We start from the raw sequence: 23,883 nt of genomic DNA, 5'->3' as shown, positions 1-23,883 counted from the left end.
CCTTGGACAGGCCACTGAAGCCCTGAGACATGTGCGCCGCTCTCTCTATTTGCGGATGCAAGTAGAGGAACTTGATGAAAAGAAGTAATCTTACATTTTTAATGTCAGTGAATTTTTCCATGATGTGTTTATTTTGCAACTGGAACTTTTTGAATCCCACAGTTCATTGACTGTTCATTTGACTGTTTCAATCTCTTGTTAATAAAAAAAAAAATGCTTGCAAAACACAGGTATCTTTGATGCTCTCATTTGAGGTTTTCAGTTTGTGGATTTTCACGGCTTGTTGAGGTTTACTGCTGGAAGGATCTGGGCTGCATCCATCAGAATCAAAGCTGCTGCTGTTACAGTTCATCATTTAAGAAGCTTTGTCAGCCTGTCCCGTGTTCCTTCCCGTGCAGAAGTGAAACGGTCAATGTGCTTGGATTCCCTTTCTTAGGCTTCATTTAAAATTATCTGGTCATTAATTTCTTTTTAATTCACAGTAGTTGGAAGATTTTTATCATTTGATAGAGGTAAATTATAAAATGTCACTTGAAATGTTTCATCTTAATATTTAAGTTCAGTCAGTTCAGTTCACTTCAGTCGCTCAGTCGTGTCCGACTCTTTATGACCCCATGAATCGCAGCACGCCAGGCCTCCCTGTCCATCACCAACTCCCGGAGTTTACCCAAACTCATGTCCATCGAGTCAGTGATGCCATCCAGCCATCTCATCCTCTGTCATCCCCTTCTCCTCCTGCCCCCAGCCCCCAATCCCTCCCAGCATCAGAGTTTTTTCCAATGAGTCAACTCTTCACATGAGGTGGGCAAAGTACTGGAGTTTCAGCTTCAGCATCATTCCCTCCAAAGAAATCCCAGGGCTGATCTCCTTCAGAATGGACTGGTTGGATCTCCTTGCAGTCCATGGGACTCTCAAGAGTCTTCTCCAACACCATAGTTCAAAAGCATCAATTCTTCAGCACTCAGCTTTCTTCACAGTCCAACTCTCACATCAATTCATGACTACTGGAAAAACCATAGCCTAGACTAGACGGACCTTTGTTGGCAAAGTAATGTCTCTGCTTTTCAATATGCTGTCTAGGTTGGTCATAACTTTTCTTCCAAGGATCATTTGTTGTCAAGTATTGTTCTAGGCGCTTTACATATACTTATTTGTAATCCTATAATCCTATGAGGTTGCTGTTTTTAATCCCAATAAGGAAACTAAGCTTTATCATGGTTAATTTGCCCAGGTGTACATAGCTAGAAAAGATTTAAGCACCTACTCAGAGTGGATCATACATCTTTATAAATGTACAACTCATGGTGTTTAATCCATTACCTAGGATGTCACCTTTTCAGTGACTGACTACGGGACAGAAAGAGTAATGATGACACCCTGATACTGAGATTTGCTTTAAGAAAAAGAACACTGTTTTAAGGGTATACCTTTCAGTCAAATCAGATTCAAACTTCAAACACCTTAATTAGAGCAACACCCAGTGATCCAGGTGCTAGTCTGTATCAGTATCTCTGAAACCCAGAGAGTCTAGATTAGCAGTACGTTAAATGTTTTATTAACAAGCTAAGAATATGTACTTATGACAAGCACTTAGGACATGTTCTGCCTTTGAGGAACCCTGTTCCCAGGAAGGGACAAGACCATCAATACAGTGAAAGTTAAGAGAAACCAGTTGGGCAAGGTGGGCCTTACCTCTTGGGAGTGCCATTTGCTGTACTGAATTCACTGATGCTTCCATCCCCAGCATAAAGAAGAATGCCTGGCCCCTATGACATACCTGAGAGAGACAGGTATCTATGGCATTTTCAGGTATAGAGCTAGGAGAAAGCTGGGAATAGGAAAGAGAAAGGATGGCTTCTGAATTCTCAAACAGTCTAAAGGAAAACCTGGGAAGAGGGGTAGACTAGAGCAGGGGTTGGCAAACTAATACCTATGCTTGTTTTTGTAAATAAAATTTTAGTTAAGTATGAACACTGATGCACTGTCTATGGCTATTCTCACAATATAGAATCAAGGTTTGATTGCAGCAGACAGTGTGGCCTGCAAAGCCCAACACAGTTCATCTCTGGCTCTGTACAGAAAAATTTTACTGACCTCTGAAAAAGGATGTGAAAGACAATTATCAAAGAATACTTCTGTGTCTTTAGAGCTTCAGAAAATTTGTCATGTGAAAAATGAATGAATTCTTAGTAAAGATAGCTCCCTTTGATTAGTGTCATCCCACTTTACAAAGTAAAATAGTCTTTTAAAATAGAGTTTAATTCTTCAGAGAAGGAGCTGCGCATAGGTCACGTTGTACTTTTTTTGTGACAGGTGAAACTGATTTCTGAGCACCGGGGATGACAGCTCAGTGATCAGAGGCAGGACATTCTGACCTTTTTTAGTACTTAAACTGTAGTTTCTCAAATGGGAGATGTCATATATGTTAAAACATTATTGATTAGAGAGATCATTTATTAACACACAGAGTATGATCTTTCTACTCAAGTTCCAAGTTAAACAGACTGAAACCAAAACTAAAGGATTCCAAAGAAATTGCATGTTAATTTTATTACGAAAGGGTTGTCTTATCCTGAGACGACTGTTATAAACAAAATTCAGCTGTGTCCCTATTGTTTCCAAAGCTCAAGTTTGATGGCACTTTGGTACCCAGACACATTGGTACCACTGCCACTGCATCTGAACAAGAGGGTTTTTTTCAAATAAACCTTCTGACTGATCACTGAGGAAAAAAAAATGTGTGTATGCATGTGGTGGGTGGCAGGGGTTGAGCTTTTTAATAACATCAGCTAACTTAGGTAAGCAGAGCTATATAATCTTTGCCTAGAGGGCTGGGCCTGTGCTCACTGGATGAGCTGAGGAGTTTCTATAGTCATTCACCCTTGCAAGGAGGGCCATGGAGACAGCAGCACCTGAGGGTCAGAAGCTAAAGGTAAACTGTTCAACTGACAGTGGAACCCCTGCCATGACCACAGGAAAAGGGATGAGTGCCCCACTAACCTTGGCATATAGTTGGCATCTGTTCTGAACTATACCTGAAGTAGCACAAAGTGAAGTGAAGTCGCTCAGTCGTGTCCGACTCTTTGCAACCTCATGGACTGCAGCCTACCAGGCTCCCCTGTTCATGGGATTTTCCAGGCAATAGTACTGGAGTGGATCGCCATTTCCTTCTCCAGGGGATCTTCCTGACCCAGGGATTGAACTCGGGTCTCCCGCATTGTGTACGGACGCTTTACCGTCTGAGCCACCGGGGAAGTCCCGAAATAGCACAAACACTGCTGAACCAGCAGCTCCCAAGTCTGTTATGCAAACCCCGACTGTTACCCGCCTTCAGCCTCTGGCAGATTATTAGCAAAGCATATCACTCAAATTCTACATACCAGATTAGTAAGAGCTGAATCTTAAAAATGCCATCTGGGGCTCCCCAGGCAGTCCAGTACTTAAGACTCTGCACTTCTACTACAGGGGGCCATGGGTTCAGTCCCTCATCTGGGAACTAAGATCCCACATGCTGTACAGCACTGCCAAAAAAAAAACAAGCAACAGCTATTATTCCATAAATGTGATGGTCTGTGAGTGGGACTACCAGGCAGTGTATAATAACTTACCATGCAAGACAGTGACAGAATCAAACTTTGCAGGTTTGTGGCCTCTACGAAGAATTAACTGCTTTATATTTCTTCTTCAAAATGCCACATGATAGTTCTTGAAGGCTTTTTAAAAAAGTCTTATACAAAAAAAAGTGGTAATTCATATGTAGATTAATTTTTATGACCAAGTAAAACCAAGCCATCTATAAATTATTCAGAATGGAAATTAGAAAAATTTAACGAAAAAATTTCAAATATTAAAGGAAAACAAGTTCTTAGATTTCAAAAGCCCTTAAAAACATTACGCAGTTTTATTTTTAAAAAAAGTCACAAAATACAAGTTAAATCAGCCAGAGATTGAGTCAACTTGCAATTTACTACAAAAGTCTAGTATTACAAATGCTTGTGGATTTTTATCTGTAGGAATTCCCTGAGGATTTCATTTCTCCATATATCAAAACCCCTTCACCATGTCCAATATGAACTGTTTTAAGTTATTAAAGCTTAAAACATTTAAAATTGCTGTACCATTTAAATGGCTTCAACCAAGTGATACTCCTTTATATGAAAAGAGAAAATCTATTTTGAATACATAAAACAAAATAGCACCTATCATTTAGATTTTGGGGAGAAGTGCAGCTTTTTAGTTAGCATTGAGGCAAAGCAGGGAACCTGCTTCTTTCCAATCGCACTTGGGTCTCTGCAGAAGTCTACTCGGCGCTGAGAAACCTTCCTGTTCACCAGAGTGAGGAGTTCTGTGAACTCCAAAGAGGAGCCGAATTTCCCCAGCATCTCACACAAATCTTGAATATACCAGGAACCATTCACAGTCTCCCGATGAGAATAATAACCTGAAAAAGACAGGAGAAGCCACTGAAGTTTCCTGGTTACCGACTGCGACAGAAAATCACTTTTCAAGTCCAAGTTCTCAAAAATCACTGGATGATAGTAAGATGTGTCCATGATACAGTTTAAGATTTTTTCTCTGCTGACTCTTCTCATGTGGAAAAAAAGATTAATTCCACACAGTTCTATAAAAATGGTGTTGATGCTATGTAATTTTCTCCACTTCCTAAAAATTCCCAAGCTAGTAGTAAACTAGGCAATAATTTTTGAGACCAGTGATTAGAAAAAAGAAAAACATAAAATTATTTACTACAATAGAGAACAACTGTCATCAAAATATTTTTCAGGGATTTCCCTGGTTTAGATGCCACACTTAAAAAAATTTTTTTCAGCAATGTTTCCCACAAGTGTTAACTATAAAAAATGGTATCACCATCACTGACACATTCTGCTGCTAAGATATTCAATATAATTAGCCTTAGAGCTTTATTTAACATATAGTAGTTTTCAGGAAGGAGTTTTCTATAAGGTACTCTCTAGTTTTAAATGTCACTCTGATCACATGACCCAAGATGTCCATTAAGCTTGTGAGCTTCACGACCAGATCTCATGTCCCATTAGCAAGACCTCACCTAAATCAAGCTGGGATGAAACGTACAGAAACTTAGCCAAGAAAGCCAATTACACATTTGTATTAAACACCCACACACCTTCTGCCACAGAGTAGCACATGAGGAAGTCGGCTCCAGCAGGAAGTGTGTAAACCGAGGCTGCGTCCACCTGGGTTATGTTGGCACCCAGCATGTCTGTCCCATGATCAACTGCATCCAGAGGGATGACCGGCACATCGTGCTGGCTGCCCCGACACGCCTACGGGACAAGGAGGAAAATCCCCTCCTTTAGTTACCTGTTCTTCCCCATGCTTCACGTTTCACAGTGAATGTGTACTTCAGTACGCCTTTACAGCAACCTCAACAGAATCCACTTCACAGGCATTTCAGAAACAGTGCATTCACGTTTAGAGCAGGCCAAAGCCGACAGTTCTTTTTTTTCCTACTTATGTTTTCTCATAGTTGATGATTTAAAAAACTGGCATCCTCGACTAGACACCAAATTATGTTGATCGAAAGGTATACTGTAGAGGAGAAAACATCTGTGGCTTTAAAGTTTCTTATGCATTATGCACACCACAGCACCAAGAGCCACCCCTTCTTTTAGAAAATTACAGTACGTCCCTAAGTGTTTCTATGTAATCAGGTAATATATTCCCAGCTTGGGTTTTCCTTGCCAAGCTGCTTTTAAGGGTCAAAATGACACCACCTGACCTGAGAGTCGTTATCAATGTGCCTCCTTCCTTCTGCTCCTACTTTAAAGTGAGGGCTCAAATTCTTACTAATTCTGACTCATACAAAGGCTAACATTAAATCACTATTATGGGCTTTTTGTCCCCACTCTGTTTATTTATTTATTTTTGGGCAGGGTCCTTCTCCCTGGGAGTTTGGTCTTCTTTCAGTCAATAGGTCCCACCCCCATTTATACACTGAGGGCTTCAATATAAAACATAGCCTCCAATATTTCAAATGTAACTGTATATGGTGATACGGTCTTTAAAGAGGTAGTTAAGGTAAAATGAGGACTATTGGTGGGCCCTAACCCCCTATGACTGGTGCCCTTATAAAAAGAGGCCAGGGCACAGACAGCACAGGGAAAAGCCCATGTGAAGACGAAACAATCAACCTCCCATCCAAGGAGAGAGGCCTCAGAAGAAATCAACCCTGCTGACACCTTGATCTCAGGCTTCTAACTGCAAGAAAATAAACTTCCATTGTCTAAGCCACCCAGTCTTTGTACAGGCAGACCTCAGAGATACTGCAGCTTCAGTTCCAGACCACTACAAGATAGCGAATATTGCTACAGAGTGAGTCACATGAATTTTTTTGTTTCCTAGTGCATATGGCATCCCACTCCAGTCCTCTTGCCTGGAAAATCCCATGGACGGGGGAGCCTGGTGGGCTGCAGTCCATGGGGTCGCTGAGAGTTGGACACTACTTCACTTTCACTTTCACTTTTCACTCTCATGCATTGGAGAAGGAAATGGCAACCCACTCCAGTGTTCTTGCCTGGAGAATCCCAGGGACGGGGGAGCCTGGTGGGCTGCCGTCTATGGGGTCGCACAGAGTCGGACACGACTGAAGCCACTTAGCAGCAGCAGTGCATGTAAAAGTTATGTTTATACTATACTGTAATCTATTAAAGTGTGCAGTAGCATTAACTCTAAAAAAAAAAGTACAGACCTTAATTACTCTATTGCTAAAAAAATGCTAACCATCACCTGAATCTTCAGCTAGCCATCTTTTTACAATAGTAATGTCAAAATCACAGATCATCATGACAAATAATATTTTAAAAGTGTGAAATATAAAGTTACCCAAATGGGACACAGAGACACAAAGTGAGCAAACGCTGTTGGAAAAATGGCATCAACGCAGGGTTGCCACAGACCTTCAGTTTGTTTTTAAAAAGCCAAAGTGTAAAAATACGTGAAGTACAATAAAGTGAGGTATGCCTGTACTCTGTTCTGGCAGCCCTCGTAAACGCAGCTCAGTGCTCTAACAAGATTCTGCTGTAGTATTATAAATGTGTCCATCAATTCTGAAATGGCTGAAGAATTATAAGCTTTAAAAGAAACATTCTAATGGATTTCAGAGTTACCAGATCAAAACAAGATTCCTAATACTCTATTTACAGGGAGATTTTAATCTTATTTTGTACTATCAGGCTTATTTTCAGACCTTTTCTACCGTCTTCCTACATGGAATCTAGAGCATGTGGAACTCAATGCCATCACTTGCCAAATCAACGGCAGTGAGTGTAAGAGCCGGCCTTTACTGGCTGGGGGTGTGCCACTTCCTAGGCACTGTTCAAAGCGTTTTTCATCTTAGGCCACGTCATCTTATCCTCTCAATCACCCCATGAGGCAGTGTGCCTGTTATGAAGAATCTGAGGCATAGAGAAATAAAATAACTTGGCAAAACATTTTCCTTGATTTAGTGCCTGAGGGTGCTGGCTACTCCCTTTTTCATGAACAATCACCTATCATTCTTGTGATTTTTCTCCTGTTCTTCTGAGTCATCCTTCTCATTGTCTTCCCTCTGCCCATTCCTCATCAGTATCCCTCAGTTCTGCTCTCCACTTGTTTTTGGTGGCACCACGCAGCTCGTGGGGTCTTAGTTTTCCAACAGGGACTGAAGCCGGAGCCCTGGCAGTGATGGCACTGAGTGCTGTCAAGGGACCGCAAAGGAATTCCCTCTACACACCTTCTTCGGGGGGTCCTTGACACGGAGAATCTCATCTACTCCCATGCCTCCCAGAACCCTCTATGCGCTCATCACTGCCCCGGTGTACTTCTCTAACCCGGGCCGCCTGTCTCCATTACCATCCACCCCCTCGTTACTCCCAACTAACTTGTCTAGCCTAGGCCGCCTGTCTCAGTTTCGACCTGTATTTCCAACACGTCTCACAGACGCCCCAGTGCTGCAGTCCAAACAAGAAACCGGGGAGTCATCCTTGACTTTTTAAGTAGCCCCCTACTCCCTCTCTCAAGGAATGGCGGGGTGTGAAAGGTGCCCGTGTCCTTCATGCAGCCCGGCAACATCAGGAATTCTCATTTATTCCCAGAAATCCCTACTGAGGTAACAAAGGGGATGTTATTCAGGCTCCCCAAAATATTTTTATTCTTACTACAAGTTGGGCAGTGGCTAGACACATCTTGGCCTAAGGGAAAATGTGAAAGGACTAGAAGTCTAGCTGGAACTAGAAGTCTTCACGCCCACCTTCTCCTCACCGGCTGGCACGTTCTCCAGCCACCAGACCAAACCTGGTCTGAACAGGCGGCGCCCCACTGCACTGGTCCATCAGTAGACACCTTCTCCAGAGGCCCTACCTTGACACTGGGCTGGGCCAGGGGGTCACTGCCAAGTAATAGTCATTATTTTGAGTCATTTCCAAGTAATAAAGATTCTGAGCATCTTTATGTTAAAGAACTACCACTAACAGCTGAAGCTGCAACTCTGATTGGCTAGGATTCAAAAAGGGCCTTTTCCGATTACTGGAGAAAGTTAACTTCCAAAATCAGCTTTAGTTCTTTCTAATCACATGTATAGAACTATGGCCTTTATAATTAAGATTATAACATAATCAGTCTTACCTGAATGATAAATATCTTGGGTTTTCCAACCAGGCTCTGACACTTGTCTCCTTTGAACAAGCCTGTTAATGTCTGAATTTCAATTTTGGCATCATATGCGTAGATGTGGTTGCCTTCACCGTGACTCAGGAAAACACACAAAAAGCAATCTGCATCTACATGGCTAGTAGTTGATGCTAAAAAGGACCCCAAAAGTTATTTAGAAATGAAAATAAGGTACTTATTATCTACATATGAAATTTTAAAAGCTTCAGATAATTGAGGGAAAATTTTATTATAAAATGTCTAATGAAACAAGCAACAATTTATACAATACAGTATCTGACTTTTAAACATCCAAATTATTACAGTTCAAAGAAGAGTTTGAACAGGTTTTTATTAGCTTTTTTAAAACACAGAATAATGACATGGAAAACCTAAAGGGATTATTATGGGGAACCGCTAAGAAGTTTCTTTGAATCAGCAGAGACCTTCTTAGGGCAGACACAGGAACTACCCCGTAACACTTCCCTCCGTGTCGCTGCACCTTGAAGGGAGGCAGCGCCGGCACTATCCTGTCTACAGTCTTGGAGCTTCCCAAAGAGTGTTAAGACACAAGGCAGATGCCCTCCAAAGCTGAGGAGCGAGCAAAGTAGGAAAGGTGGGGAGCAGCCAGGTACAATTATTTACAGATTAAAGAAGAACCCTGGTATGAGGGTCCTCAAAAAATTAAAAACAGAGCTACTATATCCTACACTTCCACTTCCGGGTATATATCCAAAGACAACAAAAATGCTAACTTGTAGAGATATACGAGCCCTTGTATTCTCTGCAGCATTATTGCAACAGCCAAGATACTGAAACAACCTAAATGTCCACTAATAATAGATGAATGGATAAAGAAAGTGTGGTCTGTACATATTCAATGGATGAGCATTCAGTCATTAAAAAAAGGAAAATGTGCAATTTGCAACAACACAGATGAACCCTGAGGGCATTATGTTAAGTGACACAAGTCAGAGAAGGACGTGATCATGTCACTATATGTGGGAACTAAAAACCCAGCAAGCCAGCAAGCAAAACCAAGTTCAAAGTGGCAGAGAGCAGACTGGTGGCAGCTGGGGCAGGGGAGAGGAGAAGTATGAGGCAAAATGGTGAAGGGGCCAAAAGGTATAAACTTGCAGTTACAAAATACATAAGTCCTGGGGATGTTAATGTACAGCATGATGACTACAGTTAGCAGTACTGTACTGTACATTTAAAAGTTGCTAAGAGAATAAATCTTAAAAGTCACTAGAAAAGAGTTTGTGACTACGAATGGTGACAGACGGTAACTAGACTTTTGGTGGCAATCGTTCCCCAATGTACACAAATGCGACCCCATGGCCTGCAGCATACCAGGCTCCTCTGTATGTCAATTACACCTCAATTTTTAAAAAAAGTTCTGAAGAAAGTTTAATGATGCAATTGTTCTAATAGTCCATTGACAAATTACTTAAAAACCCATGACATGTAGTGATTATTATACACATTAAGTTGTTAATTTACCTACTGCATGCTGCTGCTGCTGCTAAGTCACTTCAGTCGCGTCCGACTCTGTGCGACCCCATAGACGGCAGCCCATCAGGCTCCTCTGTCCCTGGGATTCTCCAGGCAAGAACACTGGAGTGGGCTGCCATTTCCTTCTCCAGTGCATGCTTGCATACTAAGTCGCTTCAGCTGTGTCCAGCTCTGTGTGACTCTATGGACAGCAGCCCTCCAGGCTCCTCTGTCCATGGGATTCTCTAAGCAAGAACACTGGAGTGGGGTGCCATTTCCTTCTCCAACCTACTGCATAGTGATGTAGAAATTATGAGATAATGTATGTAAATCAGCAGTATTTTGAAGTCAGTAAAAAACTTGGGTGTGGAAGGAGTCAGTTAAAAAATGACTGCCCAGCATCTGTAGTATTTGCATCTTAGGCTTTTAATTGCCAAATGAAAAGATCATGACATTCATTTCCAGAGTAACAGACTGTAACCAGTGGTATATAAACTATAACTTGGTAGGCATTATATGCCAAGGTCTCTAAATCTGCTGAGTAATGTATAATCAGAGAGGCACAACCAAAACCTATAACCCATGCTAAATTAATTGACATGCCTTTTTTACAACAGTTAATTACTTGGACCTGTCTCCATACAAGGATAATTAAAAACTACTCAGTCCCATCAAAGGAAGATGAATAGGAAAACTACTTACCCTCATGAATTTTGAGCAATAGTTCTTCTGCTCTAAGATCATCAAAACATTTTACTTCAAATCCTAGATCTGAAAACCTGGAGATTTAATTGGATACTAGCTTATGAGCTATTCAAAACTGTCATATACTCCTAATTATCTGAGGAATCTATACTCATTTTTATGACATATAAATTGACTTTTCTTTAGGGAGAAAGAAAAATATGACAATGATGGTTTTCCTCGATTACCCATGGCAGGAAGGGATTTATTCATGGTAACTGATTTAAGTTAGAATACTGCCGTCTACTATGCAGATAGATTTATAAGAATGCAAAGATTGTTAACATTTAATAGAACAGGATTAGGGGGAAAATTCAGGCAAGTTCTTAGGGGAGGCTGAGCCCAAGTGAGGTTCATCGTCAAATACTCTTGTTCTGTTATTTGTACAGTGTAGATAAGTAGTTATTGCTTAAATATCTGACCACCTGGATGTTAAATAAAACAATACTACCTGCGCCTAAGATTGTCTCTGTCGGCACTGGTGCCCGGCCTGTTTGGCAGGGTTAAGTGCCAGAAGAACGTCTCATGATTGAAGATTAATGCAATTCCTCTCCTCTTGTGGTCCATTTTGTACTTTTCAGTTGGATCAAATATTTCTCTGTTTAGGAAAAGTTTAAAGAAACAGTCACTCTAGGTCATATTAAATAATAAGCTCCTCCAAGCCCAAGGTCAATGCACAGAACAGACAGAGGCCTGCTGCTTCCTCCTCCACCAGGCCGGCGGGCCACTGCTGTGCCCTGGGCAGGCCTCCCAGCCGCACTGCTCAGGAAAGTCCTGAAACATCTCTGTACCAACTGGTAAACGGCAGCCGTCCTGAGCAAACCCCTTCCATCCCCCAATTCCTCTGCTTGAGTGTCTTTCCCCCAGGCCTCTAGGGACCGGGAACCAAAGACAATGGTCTGGCCCAGGCCAAGGCCATCCCAATTATTCAATATCTTGAGCCTCAGTCTAGGTCTCTTCAGAACCAGGGGCAGCAACCAACCCACAACACCTACAAGGCAGCCCTGCAGATGCTGAACCTCACATTCTCCGCTCTGCTTTTCAGCGCCCATGTCCCGGTCTTACTTTGATTTCTGTAGGCTAATGATGGCCACTAAAGGAAAAGACCTTCATGAGTAAACAGAACATTATTACCTCCTAGGGAAGGCGTCTATTTCGGTCATGTTTTGTTCTTCACCTATTAAAAGAAAGTAGGGTTTTGTTAATATACTTTTTGATTTATGGTCATAAAACACATTAGGAACTCCCAGCTGCCTTGATTCCTATCCGCTAAGCTCCTTCTGTCTTGGCTGGTTTAAAAGTCAAAGGATGTGAGAAGGGGTAAAGGAGAAGGAAGGGAAAGTGCTATGGATAATAAACGAACTGTACGTGCCACACGAGAGAAGCCTGCGCACCTCAACTACAGAAAGCTCATGCGCTTCAAGGAAGACCCAGCGCAGCCAAAATAAACGAGCCGTAAATGCACAGCTCAGTTCTTTCTCACCTCCAACTCTTACATGCAAAATAAAAAAAGATCATAAACAGAAATGGAAAAATACTACTCACATTCATTCGCTGCACACTATGCCAAAAGTAACAAATGTAGCTCTGTGATTATGAAGCTCAAATGAAATATGAAATTGCTTTATTTTGCAGCAAATGTTTTTAGCAAATATTCTCTGAAACAGAGAAAGAGTGAAGTCAAGCAAGAGAACTCAACACAGTGTGGTTGACGCTGGATTATCCTACTGCCTGGAAGCGGCAGATGTTTTGGTGGAGGAAGGGAAGGGCAAAGACTCAGATTCTGATCTCCTGCATGACACATGTGCTTGTTATGATCCTATAATGGGGACACTCAACCCAAGAGCAGACTTCCCCACCCACAAGACAACCTCTCACTGAATCCCTCTCCTCCCAGGAACAGTGCTGTGCAACAGAGCCTTCTGCGGTGACAGAATGCCCTATACCTGAGCTGTCTCTGGGAGCAGCCAATGGCCACGTGCTTTTGAGCCCTTGAACTTTGGCTAGTGTAACAGGAACTCAATTTTTTAATTAACTTCAACTAATTTAAATTTATATAACATGTGGCCAGTGGCTTCTCTACTGGACAGCAATAGTGAGTCTAACATCTTCTACCAGAAGAGTCCATATGCTCATGAATCTGCTTTTACCTGATAAACAGCTTGAGAGGGGACAGAAGGTGACGACCACACAAGTACTAATAATGGAGCAAGATGCCCCTTTCAGTTGAGGTCTTGGAAGGAAGGCGGGCGGACCCTAAGGGTAAACTCCTAGCCATCATCTCCCCGCCAAGCAGGTGGTGTTCCCCTCACTCCTCGGAGTCTCTCCCTCACGCCTGATGGTTCTAACCTCATGTCTGCTCACTGACAAAAATCCACCTAGGGAGAGAGGATGAGGAGAGGGAGAATTCAACTCCAGGGCCCTTTACCAGTCACTCTCAGCCTGCTCCTCCTGGACTGCATCCAGCATTCAAACCAGCCGAGACCCCAGAGAGGCATTACCCTTCCCCTGTCCAACAGGCTCCCATCAGTTTTCCTTAACCTTCCGCATCAATCCCTGGCCCGGGTGATAAAATGCAGGTTCCTGGTCCCTAACCCAGATTTACAGAATCAGAATCCTGGGAGATGTGCCAAGGTGATTTTCACTCGCACCAAATATTAGGAGTCAGAAGCAGCCTCTCTAATGCAGCCTCCCCACTCTCCCGAGGCTTCCATGCTACCCTCATCCTGCTCTAAGGCGGGTCCTGCGAACTCTACACCTTGTTGTACTGCAGACACTTCCTACCAAGCTCTCCTCCATCAGGGGACATCCCTACCATGCAGCTGCTTACTGGAGGATCTCCTATTTCACACAATGCTCTGCTGAAGACTCGCCCTACCCCACACAATGTTCTAGAAGGGGTCCCCGCCCACTCCACACACTGCGCTACTAAGGTCACGTGGTACCTCGCACCCTGTCCCACCAGCAGACTTCTACTCCACACACTGCCCCTGGGGATTATTAATGCTTCCTGCTGGACACTGTCCCACCAGAGACATTCCACACGCTTTTCTACTAGAACTCTTCCTGCCCTGTGCACTGGATACTGGGGACTCTTCCTCCTCCCAAACTCCTCTATCCAGAACACTTCCTCCATCACACACTGCTCCCCTGCCAGGACGCTCCCTGCTCCACACACTGCCGAACAGCCGATGCTTCCTAATGAGACACACTCCACTCGGGATGCTGACCCAGTGAACACACAGCTCTCGGGGACGCTTCCGGTTCCACCCTGTGCTGGGCCCAGCACACCTCCTCCTACACGCCCTGTTCTACCAGGATTACTTCCGACACCACACGCTGTTCTCCCCGGGACACACAATCTGCTGTATCCGGAATACTTTCTAGTCCACACGATGATACTTCCCAGCTCACACAGTGCTGAGGGAATGCAGCCGGCACCACACCCGCTCTACCACAGGGACTCTGAATCCACACACGGTCTACCCTGGGGACTTCGTCCTCCACTACTGACCTGCCAAGGCCCCCCGGTACCACCTATGCCCTGCTGTACACACCCTACTCCACACACTACTTCGCCAGGGTACGTCCCATCACACTGCTGTACTCTGGATACAGCCTCTCTTTTCTCTCCAAATACTTTGCCCAGAATCCTCCCTGCTCCACACACTGCTCTGTGGACGGTTATTTCCTTCTCTGCACACTGTGCACCAGTGACTTCCTACTCCACTCAGCGCTCACCCGAGGAGACGTCCTCCATTCTTACGCCACAAGCTGCCAGAAATGTCCGACTCCGCACACCGCTCTCCAAGAGGCGTCCCCTCCTGCACGCTCTGCTCTACGCCTGGGACCTTCCTACTCCACAGTGCTCTGCGTGCTTACCTACTCCACACACAGCTCTCTGTGACAGACGCCCTACTACCACGGTGCCCCACCAAGGGTAGTTCCTTCACTGTTCGTTCAGGCCGCTTTCCCTGGAGCTCTCCTCCTCAACAGCGCTACACAAGGGACCCTTCCCTGCCGCGCTCAGCGCTCACCGAGGATACTGCCTACCCCAGACACTGCCCCACTGAGCGTACGTCCTGCTCTCCCCACGCCACACACCGCCACACCCAGGATACGTCCTGCTGCACACGCTGCCGTACCAGGGAGAACGTCCTGCTCCACGGGCTGTATTTCCTACCAAGACTCCCCTCTGCTCAGGGATGCTGCCCTTCTGAACACACAACTCTTCCAGGCTGACTTCCCACTCTACATACTGAGCTACCCAAAATCCCTCCGAGCCCGTAAACTCCTCCACCCAGAATACTTCCTACAACCCAGTGATACAGGAGGATACTTTTTCGTCCACACACTGCTCCCCGGGACACTTCCCACTCCACACAGTGCTCTACTGGGCTACTTCCTAGTCACACACCATTCTAACTGGGATTCCTCCTACCCCACAGATTGCCCTCCCAGAAGACCTCTTATTCCACACACTGTCTACTGGGGTTCCCCAGTGTGCTCCCCACACCGCTCTACTAAGCAATATGCAGGGTTTCTTCTTCCATTTTCAAAAGCATTCCATGATCTACTTTTTTTTTCTACCTCCTTTTAATACTCTTACCTCCTTATCATTAAAACAATCACAGAAAAAAGAAATAGAATCACTCAAACTAAACATATTAAATCTATATCTAAAATTCAATCTCACCTCAAGAAACAACAAAAATCTCAATCAGACCTTACACCTAAAGCAACTAGAGAAAGAACATCAATAACAACACCACCACCACCACCAAAGTTTAGTAGAAGGAATGGATGATAAAGATGAGAGCAGAAATAAATGAAATAGAAATGAAGAAAACAATAGCAAAAATCAATAAACTAAAAGTTGGTTCTTTGAGAAGATAAACAAAATTGATAGGCCTTTAGCCAGAATCATTAAGAAAAAAAGGAGAGGATTCAAATCAACAAATTTAGAAACGAAAAAGGAGAAATTAACAACTAATACCGCAGAAATACAAAGCATCATAAGAGACTATTATAAGCAACTATATGATAATAAAATAGACAACCTGGAAGAAATGGACAAATTCTTCGAAAGGTACAACTTTTCAAGAAGAATTAGAAAATATAAACAGACCAATCACAAGTAAGGAAATGAAATTGTAATTAAAAATCTTTCAACAAAAGGCCAGGACCAGACGGCTTCACAGGCAAATTCTGTTAAACATTTAGAGAAGAGATAACACCCATCTTTCTCAAACTCTTCCCAAAAATTGCAGAGGAAGGAACACTCCCAAACTCATTCTACAAGGCCACCATCACCCTGATACCAAAATCAGACAAATAAATTACCAAAAAAAAAAAAAAATTACAGATCAATACCACTGATGAACAAAGACACAAAATCCTCAACAAAATACTAGCAAACAGAGTCCAGCAACACATTAAAAGACTCATATACCGTGATAAAGTGGGATTTATCCCAGGGGTGTAAGGATTCTTCAATATACTCAAATAAATGTGATACACCATATTAAATAAAAACCATATGATCATCTCAATAGATGCAGAAAAAGTTTTTGACAAAATTTAACACCCATGTATGATAAAAAAAAAACTCTTCAGAAAGTGGGCATAGAGGGCATCTACCTCAATATAATAATGGCCCACAGCAAACATCATTCTTAATGGTGAAAAACTGAAAGCATTTCCTCTAAGATCAGGAATGAGACAAAGATGTTCACTCTCACTATTATTATTCAGCATGGCTTTGGAAGTTGGTGGCTCAGTTGGTAAAGAATCTGCCTACAATGCAGGAGACCCGAATTCAATCCCTGGGTTGGGAAGATTCTCCTGGAGAAGGGAATGGCTACCCACTCCAGTATTCTTGCCTGGAGAATTCCATGGACAATTATACAGTCCACAGGGTTGCAAAGAGTTGGACATGACTTAAGTGATTAACACTTTCCCTTGGAAGTCCTAGCCATGGCAATCAGAGAAGAAAAAGAAATAAAAGGAATACAGTTGTAAAGGCACAAGTAAAACTGTCACTGTTTGCAGATGACATGAGACTATACATAGAAAATCCTAAAGATGCCACCAGAAAACTACTGGGGCTCATCAGTGAATTTGGTAAACTTGCATGATATACAGTTAATGCACAGAAGTCTACTTACTGCCTTCCTATACATTTACAATGAAAGATCAGAAAGAGAAATCAAGGAAACAATCCCATTTACTATCTATCATAACCAAAATAATAAAACACCTAGGAATTAACCTACCTAAAGAGGCAAAAGATCTGCACTCAGAAAACTATAAAACACTAATCAAAGACAGAAGGATGACACACACAGATGGAGAAATACACCATATTCTTGGATGGGTCAATGTGACTATATTACCCAAAGCAATCTACAGATTCAATGCAATCTCTATCAAATTATCAATGACCTTTCTCACAGAATTAAAACAAAAAATTTTACAGTTTTTATGGAAATACAAAAGATCCTGAAAGCAACTGTCAAACTGCTGAAAGCAAATAGTCAAAGCAATTGTGAGGAGGAAAAACAAAGCTGGAGGAATCAGGCTTCTCAACTTCAGACTATACTACAAAGCTGCAGTAATCAAAACAGTACGGGATTGACATAAAAACAGAAATAAGGATCAGAAAGCCCAGAGATAAATCCACTCACCTATGGTTACCTAATCTAGGATAAAGGAGGCAAGAATATACAATGGAGAAAAAGTCTCTTCAAGAAGTGGTGCTGGGAAAACTGGACAGCTACACGGCAAAGAATGAAATTAGAACAGTACTTAACACCGTACAAAAAAATAAACTAAAAATGGATCAAAGACCTAATTTAAGACAGGACACACACACACACACACACACACACACACACAAAGACAGGACACTATAAAACTCCTAGAGGAAAACACAAGAAAAACATTCACTGACATAAAACACAGCAAGATCTTTTGACCCACTTCTTAAGAGTAATGAAAAACAAAAATAAACAAATGGGACCTAATTAAATTCAAAAGCTTTTGCACAGCAAAGGAAACCATAAACAAGATGAAGAGACAACTCTCAGAATGGGAGAAAATGACTGCAAATGAAGCAACGGATAAAGGCTTCATCTCCAAAACATACCAACAGCTCATGCAGCTCAATATAAAAAATAAAACACAGGGACTTTGCTGGTGGTCCAGTGGCTAAGACTCCAAGCTCCCAATGCAGGAGGCCTGGGTACAATCCCTGGTTAAGGAACTAGATCCCACAAGCCACAACTAAAAGTTCGAGTGCACAACTAAAGATCCTACGTGCTACAACACAGATCAAAGATCCCCTGTGCTTCAACTAAGACCCAGCCCAGCCAAACAAATAAATAAATGCTAAAAAATACGAACAACCCAATCAAAAAATGGGAGGAAGACCTAAATAGACATTTCTTTAAAGAAGACACACAGGTGGCCAACAACCCTAATTATTGCTAATTATTATAGAAAGGCAAATTAAAACCACAACGAGGTATCACCGCACACCAGTCAGAATGGACATCATCAAAAAATCTACATACAATAAATGCTGGAGAGGATGTGGAGAAAAGGGAACCCTCTTGCATGGTTGGGAATGTAAACTGCTACAGCCATTATGGAGAACGGTATGGAGATTCCTTTTAAAAAGTAGGAATAAACTACCACATGATCCAGCAGCTCCCACTACTGGCCATATACCCTGAGGAAACCAGAATTGAAAAAGACACATGTGCCCCAATGTTCACTGCAAGGCTATTTACAAAAGACAGAACATGGAAACAACCTAAGGGTCCACTGACAGATGAAAGGACACAGACGACGTGCACAAACATACAGTGAGGGCACATTACTCAGACATAAAAAGGAACGAAATGAGGTCATTTGTAGAGATTTGGGTGGACCCATAGTCTCTCCTACAGTCAAGTAAGTCAGAAAGAGAAAAACAAATATCATATATTAATGGATGTATGTGGAAATCTAGAAAAATGGTAAATGAACCTAGTTCCAGGAGAGGAAAGAGAGGCAGCTGTAGAGAATGGACATCTGGACACAGTGGGAGAAGGCGAGGGTAGGATGAACTGGAAAATCATGATTGACATATATACACCGCCACACGTAAAATGATAGCGTAGTGGGATCCTGCTGTTATAGCACAGAGAACTCAGCTCAGGGCTTTGTAATGACTCAGATGGATGGCAAAGAGAGGCGGGCGGTGGGAAGGAGGCCCGTGAGGGAGGGTCTGTATGTATACATGTATACATTCACATCTTTGAACAGCAGAAACACACATTGTAAAAGAATTACACTCCAATTAAAAAAAAAAAAAATCTGTATCTGAAAGCCAATCACTTCCTTCCCCCTCCAAGAATCTGCATGGGTGCAAAGCACCGAGTCTCTTCTGAGAACCCCAGAGGAGCAGCAGACCCAGCAGCTCCCCTCCCCCAGCTTCTGCACCTTGTTGGTAGTGAGCCTAAGGCAGCCTGAAGTGTCCCCAGCAGAGGCTATGCCAAGTGGCTCGTCACCAAACTAACTCAAGTCCTTGAGAGTGAAAGCACTGGAGATGTACACGCTATTGGGGGTCTCTAAGGCTTCTTTTTCATAGTCTCAGGAAGGAGCACCGCAGTTCTCCTGGGCTGATGTAATCTAAGCTGTGCGTTTGAGTCATCTCAAATATTGCCATCAGCTTACAGATTTAGGGAAGACAGCTAGTATTAAGTAGTTCAAGATTAATTTGTTTAAAATGACATTCAGTTTCAAAGTTAACAGGACAGTCTCATTGAGGCATTTTTTAAAAGTTTTGTTGTTGTTGCTGTCACTGTTAACACGATAGTCATAGAAAGAAACTGGGCACCGAAAACTTAATTCTGAACCTCACAGGCTCTAACCTTCCCTCTGCTACAAACAGGTGCCCTGTAACCTACAATATCAACGCTGACCTGGTCCAGCTGCCAGTCTGTTCTAGCAGTTTGCTGAATCGGAATAGAAAGCTATGGAGACAGACATCAGAAGGGAAGTTCCAAAACTTCCTCGGAGCTGATCAGTTTTACCCAGCTTCAGAGAACAGACATTATTGAGGCAGGAGACAGCTGGACTCTAGAACAGACATTTACAACTGGCCTTTTGATCATAATTCCTGGGGGGAGAAAAAGATAGGCTCCAGGCCAGACACTACCAGCCCTCTGCTTACACTTCCTGAGGCAAGAGACAGGTGGGCTTTGGGCTATGTATTTATGACCAGACTGCTGTCTACATTTCAAGATCTGCTCTTAGATATAAAAACAACAGGAATTCAGTGGATAACCAGACCTTACGGGTTTATCCACTGGGTACCTTATGGCAGGAACAGAGAGGGACTAAACTCTGTTAGAAGATCAAGAGGTCATACATTTCCCATTCTTAGGGCAAAGGAGACGCTACACATATGCAAAAGGCTTTGAGGGGCCAAAAATGGCAGGGAATGTCAGACCACAGTAAGTCTTGCTATTCCCCCCACCATATGCCTCTGCGATGAAATCCATCTTGACTGAGGGGTGCATGCACACCCAGGGGAGGGTCCTGAGACAAACTGACTGGGGGGTGGAGAGTAGGGGGATCCAGGGGTGTCAAAACAAGACAACTGGCCAAAGGTAAACAAAGATCAGGAGTCGCTCAGTCGTGTCTGACTCTTTGTGACCCCATGGACTGAAGCCCACCAGGCTCCTCTGTCCATGGGATTCTCCAGGCAACAATACTGGAGTGGGGTGCCATGCCCTTGTCCAGGGGATCTTCCCAAACCAGGGATCAAACCCTCACTGCAGGCAGCTTCTTTACCGTCTTAGCCACCAGCACTGTCCTATATAAATGAATTAACCATCTCGCGAAGAGTCGGCCACGACTGAGAGACTGACTGAACGTTCTCTTTCCTGTGTTCCTCATTAGAGAGGACACGCCCGCACCCTTTCTCTGCAGGTGTGCATCTCTGGCTTGCGTCTATCTTAACAGTCTCTCTGTGTTCGCTCCCATTTGCCATTGTGCTATGTCTCTAATCATAAACTTTGTACCTGCATTTCCAGTTTTTGCCTCCATGAAAAATGCATTTTTCACTGGGGCCAAGAGTCAGGGGAAAACAGGTTCTAGCCTCTAGCCCTTACTGGTCTGCAAGCTGGGATTCCTGGTTTTCATCGAGGTTACCCAGATTCAACTCCTGAGTAGGGAATTACAGTCTCGCTTTGTGCCACAGCTCACTGCTGCCACTCCGAGATCATTATGATTCTGTCACAGTCATTTTAAACTGTACATGCCCAACAGGCCAGCTTTCAGGAAGGGTGCACAGTATCACTATACTGCATAATGCGAAAAGCCGACTCATTGGAAAAGACCCTGATGCTGAGAAAGACTGAGGGCTGGAGAAGGAGAAGACAGAGGATGAGATGGTTGGATGGCATCACTGACTCAATGGACATGAGTTTGAGCAAGCTCCAGGAGATGAAGGACAGGGAAGCCTGGTGTGCTGCAGTCCATGGGGTCGCAAAAAGTAGGACACAACTTAGTGACTGAATGACACACTGCATGAATACAAATAAACTGGTTTTGTTGACATGGAGAAAATAAATCTTAGTGAGGGAGATACTCTATATAAGATTTATAAATTCCTTTTCATCTGCAATTATTCTCAGAAATGGGTCAACCAGACTCTTGACCTCTCCTCCCTTCTCCTTGTCTCTGATTTATGCAATTTTCCTCTCCGAAAATGTAACCATCTCTTTGCTCAAACCCGCTTTTTACAAAACCAATCAATCATTCTTTTTCCTCCACACCTTAACCTGAGAATGCCTCCAGCTACCATTTGTTGGACTTTTTGCTAGACTTCTCTGGTGGCTCAGACGGTAAAGCATCTGTCTACAATGTGGGAGACCCGGGTTCTATCCCTGGGCGGGGAAGATCCCCTGGAGAAGGAAATGGCAATCCACTCCAGTACTATTGCCTGGAAAATCCCATGGACAGAGGAGCCTGGTAGGCCACAGTCCATGGGGTCGCAAAGAGTTGGAGACAACTGAGTGACTTCACTTCACTTCACTTCACCATTTGTTGATGGCTTGGCATATGAGATAACTTTATCTCACTCTACTCCATAGGCCCTTTGAGACAGAGAAAGTGCAAGGGGCTTATCTGAGATTGGTGCCTTGGAATTGGTACTGAAAGGCCCGGTTCTGCCTGCAGATTCCAAAGTCCATGTACTAGCTGTTAACATGGTAAAACCACTCCCACCAGGGAGAGAACAGAAACCTTTCTAAACCAAATGCTCACTTCTCCAAACTTCTTCAGTATCTACTGTCGTCTTCATTCACTGCAGTATCTGTGACAATCTACCCATATTCCTTATCAAAGTTAGTTAAGTCACTCAGTCACTCACTTTGTGACCCCATGGACTGTAGCCCACCAGGCTCCTCCGCCCATGGGATTCTCCAGGCAAGAATACTGGAGTGGGTTGCCATTTCCTTCTACAGGGAATCTTTCCCACACAGGGATCGAACCCAGGTCTCCCACATTGCAGGAAGAAGCTTTAACCTCTGAGCCACCAGGGAAGCCAAGGACTGGCTCATGTCAGGCCTGGAATACACAGGAAAAGGAGTATTGTGGACAAAGAAACGGGAGCAAGTAGGAAAAGGAAGGGAACCATTACAAGAATGGCGGGGGACGTGCAGTGACTAGCGGTGCCTCGAGCAAGCATCCTGCCCTCCTTCCCAGCCCTCCCCCTGGATTCCAAAAGGGAAATGGTTGCTGGACCTCGCACTGTCCCATCAGGGTAACCACACTTCCTGAACAGCCGTGGTGACTTTTACAACCTGCCTCTGTGACAAGGCTTGTTTTCTGTAGCAAAGAACAGAAAGCTCTGAAATAATGGCACTCTACGAGGATTGACCGCCGGGAGTCAAACCACTCTCCACCTTCCTCCCCCTGCCCCGCCCTGCCCCGCCCTTTTAAAAAACCATGGCCAGGCTCAGAGTTTCTAAACCTTATCAGTAATATAATTATAAGTGACAGGGAAGAACGTCCTAAAGCGTGTGTTTAGAAGCTGATTATTTTGTAGAGAAAAGCTGTTTATTGTTTTAGTCGCTGGGTCCGACTCTTTGAGACCCCATGGACCCCAGCCTGCCAGGCTCCTCTGTCTGCGGGATTCTCCGGGCAAGAATACTGGGCTGGGTTGCTATGCCCTCCTCCAGGGAAGGCATCTGCTCGACCCAGGGATCCGACTCAAGTCTCCTGCTTTAGCAGGCGGATTCTTTACCATCTGAGCCACCAGGGAAACCCCCAGAGAAAAGTTACCGTGGCCTTAAGTTAAACTCACAAATAACTACAGGTTTCCCGGATGCAGGAGGACCACGGGGGCTGTGCAGCTCCCAAGGCCTGACTCTGATCTCCAGTTTCCCTGCGGGCAAGCCTGGAGGCTTCTCTCTGCCCGGGCGGCCCCGCGGGCTGCTCACGCTCCACTGTTACTACACGGCAACCACTTATTTTTACGTAGAAGTGAAAAAAATAAGGCCCAACAAGACCCAAATGTTAACTTTTCCTATGACCAAGCGCAGTTAAAGTTCAAATAGCCACGACAGCTAGGAAGAGATCAGCGCCCGGAGGACAAAAGCGGCCGCGGCACTCCCCAGCGCCAGGCGCCGCCACCAGGGACCGCAAGGAGGCGGCGGCGAGGTCCCCGAGTTGTTTTTCCTGAGCCCAGAAGCTCAGCTGCGCCCACCCGACCCGAGCGCTTCCCTCCAAGACCCTCAACTTCTCCCGGCCACCGAGCAAAGCCGGGGGAACCCGCGTCCCCACTCGCGCCCGCGCGCCCCGCTCGGCACCCGCCACCTACCTGGACCGCGAGCCCAGCGAAGCGCAGCCTCCGAGCTCATCGCAGCCGCCAGCGTAGCGCCGACGCCAGGGCGGCCTCCGCTTCCTGAAGCCTGGCCGCTG

At 44.1% G+C, this 23,883-nt stretch overlaps 2 protein-coding genes and 1 long non-coding RNA gene across 5 annotated transcripts in view; 1 reads left to right on the top strand and 2 right to left on the bottom strand.

Moving 5' to 3' along the window:
- Positions 1-227, top strand: part of MCUB (mitochondrial calcium uniporter dominant negative subunit beta) — a 103,226-nt gene extending 102,999 nt beyond the window's left edge. Inside the window, exon 8 of one of the 2 annotated variants that reach the window (XM_040237474.1) lies at positions 11-227. In XM_040237474.1, coding sequence (XP_040093408.1) covers positions 11-88 — 78 coding nt within the window. In that variant the 3' untranslated portion in view covers positions 89-227. The remainder of the gene's footprint in view (positions 1-10) is intronic. The other variant, XM_040237475.1, reaches the window with a different exon arrangement.
- Positions 1-3,095, bottom strand: part of LOC120861731 — a 75,591-nt gene extending 72,496 nt beyond the window's left edge. For both annotated transcript variants that reach the window (XR_005720593.1, XR_005720594.1), the window contains exon 1: positions 1,693-3,095. This is a non-coding gene — a long non-coding RNA (uncharacterized LOC120861731). The remainder of the gene's footprint in view (positions 1-1,692) is intronic.
- Positions 3,096-3,810: 715 nt separating this feature from the next.
- Positions 3,811-23,883, bottom strand: CASP6 (caspase 6). Its single transcript, XM_040237476.1, has 7 exons — positions 23,783-23,883; positions 12,040-12,082; positions 11,357-11,503; positions 10,864-10,940; positions 8,644-8,819; positions 5,147-5,306; positions 3,811-4,441 (listed from the first exon to the last, which is right to left on the bottom strand). The coding sequence occupies exons 1-7, from the start codon at positions 23,820-23,822 to the stop codon at positions 4,203-4,205; spliced, it is 882 nt and encodes a 293-aa protein (XP_040093410.1). The 5' UTR covers positions 23,823-23,883; the 3' UTR covers positions 3,811-4,202.

This window comes from Oryx dammah, unplaced genomic scaffold (assembly GCF_014754425.2).
Source record: "Oryx dammah isolate SB20612 unplaced genomic scaffold, SCBI_Odam_1.1 HiC_scaffold_3, whole genome shotgun sequence".
Lineage (NCBI taxonomy): Eukaryota > Metazoa > Chordata > Mammalia > Artiodactyla > Bovidae > Oryx > Oryx dammah.
The sequence above is the reverse complement of the archived record's forward strand: the minus strand, read 5'-3'. Positions and strand labels throughout refer to the sequence as shown.

What these genes read in the sequence shown, in the direction of transcription:
- CASP6 (XM_040237476.1), bottom strand. Translation starts at nt 23,822, where the DNA reads ATGAGCTCGGAGGCTGCGCTTCGCTGGGCTCGCGGTCCAG. An exon ending in ATAGACGCCTTCCCTAGGAG is followed by an intron (nt 11,504 to 12,039) that starts GTAATAATGTTC and finishes TTTCCTAAACAG; the next exon opens with AGAAATATTTGATCCAACTG. An exon ending in GTGCTACTCTGTGGCAGAAG is followed by an intron (nt 4,442 to 5,146) that starts GTGTGTGGGTGT and finishes TGTCTTTTTCAG; the next exon opens with GTTATTATTCTCATCGGGAG.